The sequence below is a fragment of the Pteropus alecto genome, unplaced genomic scaffold (genome assembly GCF_000325575.1).
Source record: "Pteropus alecto unplaced genomic scaffold, ASM32557v1 scaffold86, whole genome shotgun sequence".
Classification (NCBI taxonomy): Eukaryota; Metazoa; Chordata; class Mammalia; order Chiroptera; family Pteropodidae; genus Pteropus; species Pteropus alecto.
The window spans coordinates 959635-963315 of record NW_006442109.1 but is presented as its reverse complement, the minus strand read 5'-3'; the positions used below and the strand labels follow the sequence as shown (position 1 = coordinate 963315).

Sequence of the window (3681 nt, the reverse complement as noted above, 5' to 3'; positions counted from 1 at the left end):
AAACTTACTGGATTTTGTTAACCAATGTCACCATAATAAAAAAATAATAATAAATTAATTTAAAAATATTTAATTGAAGAATTATTCATGAGTAAAGTCTAATGAGACAGTGAAAAAAATTTAATTCTAAAAATGATTATTAGCTTCTTTGTACCTGTAGAAAAAAATTTTAATGACTTAAATAATACAGTCCAAATATTCTTAATCTTAACATTTTGTTTTCTAGGCATTGTATTTGTTCTGTCATAGTAGTTGTAAAAGTTGTTACAGATTTTCAGGGATTGAGAAACCATGGTCTGTGGATCAACTGCCTGTTTTTATAAATAAAGGTTTATTGGAACATAGCTACACTTATTTATTTATCTATTGTCTATGACTGCTTTTATATTACAACAGCAGAGTTGAGATGTTGCAATTGAGACCACATGGCCCATGAGACTAAAATATTTACTATCTGGCCATTTAAGAAAAAGTTTGCCAACTCCTGGTTTATGTGTTCCTTCCATTTTGGAGTGCTATAACCTTATTATATAGAATGAAATCTTTCTGTGAAGAAGAGTTATGTATTTCTAGATGGCTAGATAGTAGATGTTCGAAAAGTATTTAAAATTATCTGCCATTGATGATTATTACAGGCACTAAAGTCAAGTCAATAAGAACACAAACTGACTTTTATGCAACAAAACCTAAGAAGATAGATTCTAAACCACAACATTCCGTTACTATGCTGCCTCCTGGTGATCAGCAGTATTTGTTCAGCCCAAGCAGAGAAATGCCTACTCTTTCAGGTACACTGGAAGGTCATCTAATTCCTATGGCAATTCTTTTAGGTAAGTTCAAACAAAATATATAGGGTAAATTTAAAATTCTTATTAGCAGTAGCAGAACTTACAGGATGATGCTGACATGATAGTCACCTATTTTTTCCTTTATGTGTTGTTTATTTTTGTGGGTAGAGTCTCAGAATGTGTCTTACTCTGTATAATATCGAACTCTGATATGGGTTTCTGCTATAGTTTTATTCACAAGAAGCATTCTTTTGGTATTTTATAATACACTATTGTAGATCAAATGAAATTTTAAAAATGTTTGGGCATATCATAGACATTCATATAATTAAAGAATTCAAGAATTTTGACCAGTTTAATATCATCATGTCTTAGAAGAAGTCTTTAAAGTACCTTTTATGTACTTTTGAACTAAACTGTGATAAATAAATATTGTGTGGATATGTATTCAGAGCCAATAGTAGTTTTTTACTTATTTGAGGTCCCTCAGACTCATCATTGTAAAAATTGATCAGTCATTTTTGCTTTCACTAGCTCTTCAAATCTAGTTATTTTTTTTTTCTTTTAGTGCCATTGCTATTCTTCCTTTATTTTGATTAATGATTTAAAGATGAATATTTTCAATAGGAGAGAATTTTTTATTTTTGATATTATGGGTTAACGGCATGTCAACTTGGTAGCTAATGTCTGTCTAAACATGCCTTCTACTAATATAATAGCTAATACTTATAAAGTCCTTACTGTGTGCCAGGTGCAAATCTAAGCACTTTACATATGTTAATTTATTTAATCCACCCTATAAAACACATGGTAATATACCAGTTTTATAGATGAAGAAACCGAGACACAGAGGAGTTAAGTAATTCATCAAAGGCTACAGAGTTAGAAGAGTGGAGCTGAGATTCAAATCCAGGCAGTCTGGCTTTATTTAGAGTCTGTGTTTTTAACGATTGCACTACATTGTCCCTCTTTACTTTCAAATATAGGAAACAAGTAGAACTTTTGAAGTGAAAGCTAACAAGTTTTTGACAGCTTTGGTAGTTACCAAATAGTTGGCCTACATCTTCAAATCTAGTTATCAAATATTTGTAGTCATACAAATATTTGTAGTCAAACAGTAGTATTTTGTGGTTGTTTTTATTTCTGTCTATTGTTGCTTTATGGAATTTGAAAATAAAAATAATACAATAAAATGCAGTACACTTTAGTCTTGACTTTGTCACTTACAAACAGTTATGACTTTTGGCAGATGATATGTTTCTAAACCTCTGTTTCCCCAAATGTAAAATGTGGGTAATATTAAAACCTCGTAGGCTTGTTTTGAGGGTTAAATTAAAGGGTTAAATCACATAGATAGCGTATGTGAAGTGTTTAGTACATGTGAGTGCCAAATAAATGTTAGTCATTGCTAAAAGGGTGACATGGTTTAATGGAAATGGTGATGGTAGAGGGAAAAGTGATTGCAGATAGTGTTTTCTTTCGTATGAGAATTCAGCCGTAAAGATCCAAGTTGTGTATTAGATTTTTCTCTTTATTTCTGAAATGGTTGACTCATTTTCTCCCCCAAACTTTTTAGGACAAACTCAAAGTAATAGTGATTCCATGCCACCTGCTGGAGTAATTGTAAACAAGCCGCATCCTGTAACAGTGACTACTTCGATTCCTCCATCATCTCGAAAAACAGGAACTGGAGTAAAGAAACCTAACATAGCAGTTGTAGAAATGAAGTCAGAAAAAAAGGATCCTCCTCAGCTTGCTGTACAGGTATGCCAGAGTACATGAACAGAAATTTTTTAGGAAAAAAATCTTGGACTTCAGTACTTAAAATCTGTTATACTGCTTCATGAAAACTTTGCTTTCATCATGAGTCTTTTGTTCTTTAAAACTGTGATGTTAATGTAACGTCTCTATCTTTGTTTTGCATAGTTTAAGCTACCTTTTCTATGCCAGTGTCTCCAAGTGACTCTATGATATTCCAAAGGGAACAATTAAATAGTATAACTAATTAAAAAAAATAAAGACAATGTGTGTGATTTATGTAATTAATACTTCAATATTTATACAAACTTAGGAAGACTTGAATGGAGAAAGGACTTACATATGAAGATTAAATATTCAAGTAGTCAAGTCTTCCTATGTAAATGTGTAATTTAAGTGAAATCGTAATTTAAAAAAACTATGACTTTTATTTAAACTTGATATTTAAAATCAGTTTGATATTTGAAGGACAAAGAGTTTAGAAAAGTTAAAGTGTTTGGTACTGGTCCTGTATAAAAAAGTATTTCAGAAATAATGTTAATTATTTAAAAAAGAATGTAATGTGTGATAGATAAGTCAGTGGGAAATAGGATTCTTATAAATGAAATAATGTGTGGTATATAATTGGTTAGCAATGGAAAATAGATCAGTTTTAGATTCTAAAACTCCTACTGTATAGCAAATGAGTTCCAAACAGGCAATAGGGTAATGTATAACTACAAACCATAAAAATATAGAAGAATAGAAGATAATTGCATGGAATATTTATCAAAGCTGAAACTAAGTCTGGATATGAGAGAAAAATGGATTTGAATCTGTAAAATCTAAAACTTACATATGTAAAAAAATCCTAAATAAAAAGAAAAACATATAGTGAGAATATATGAAAGGAATATGCTAAAAAAGATTTTTAAAAAAATTTTATTTTATTAGTTTCAAGTATACAGTACATTGGTTACACATTTATATATTTTATAAAACAATCTCCCTGATTGCTTTCTCTCCTCTGGCTCTACCCTAGCCACTACATTAATGCTAACTGCATTAATGCTAACTTAATGCTAATCCCAATGATCATCTAACGCTAATTTGTACTTCTTTACCCCTTCACCTCATTCTCCCAGCCCCCTAACCC

At 30.7% G+C, this 3681-nt stretch overlaps 1 protein-coding gene across 9 annotated transcripts in view; it reads left to right on the top strand.

The window, feature by feature from the left end:
* KIAA0586 (KIAA0586 ortholog) overlaps nucleotides 1–3681 on the top strand; it is an 84382-nt gene that overhangs the window by 25813 nt on the left and 54888 nt on the right. For all 9 annotated transcript variants that reach the window (XM_025038761.1, XM_025038764.1, XM_025038763.1 and 6 more), the window contains 2 exons: nucleotides 636–830; nucleotides 2365–2552. In XM_025038761.1, coding sequence (XP_024894529.1) covers nucleotides 636–830; nucleotides 2365–2552 — 383 coding nt within the window. The remainder of the gene's footprint in view (nucleotides 1–635; nucleotides 831–2364; nucleotides 2553–3681) is intronic.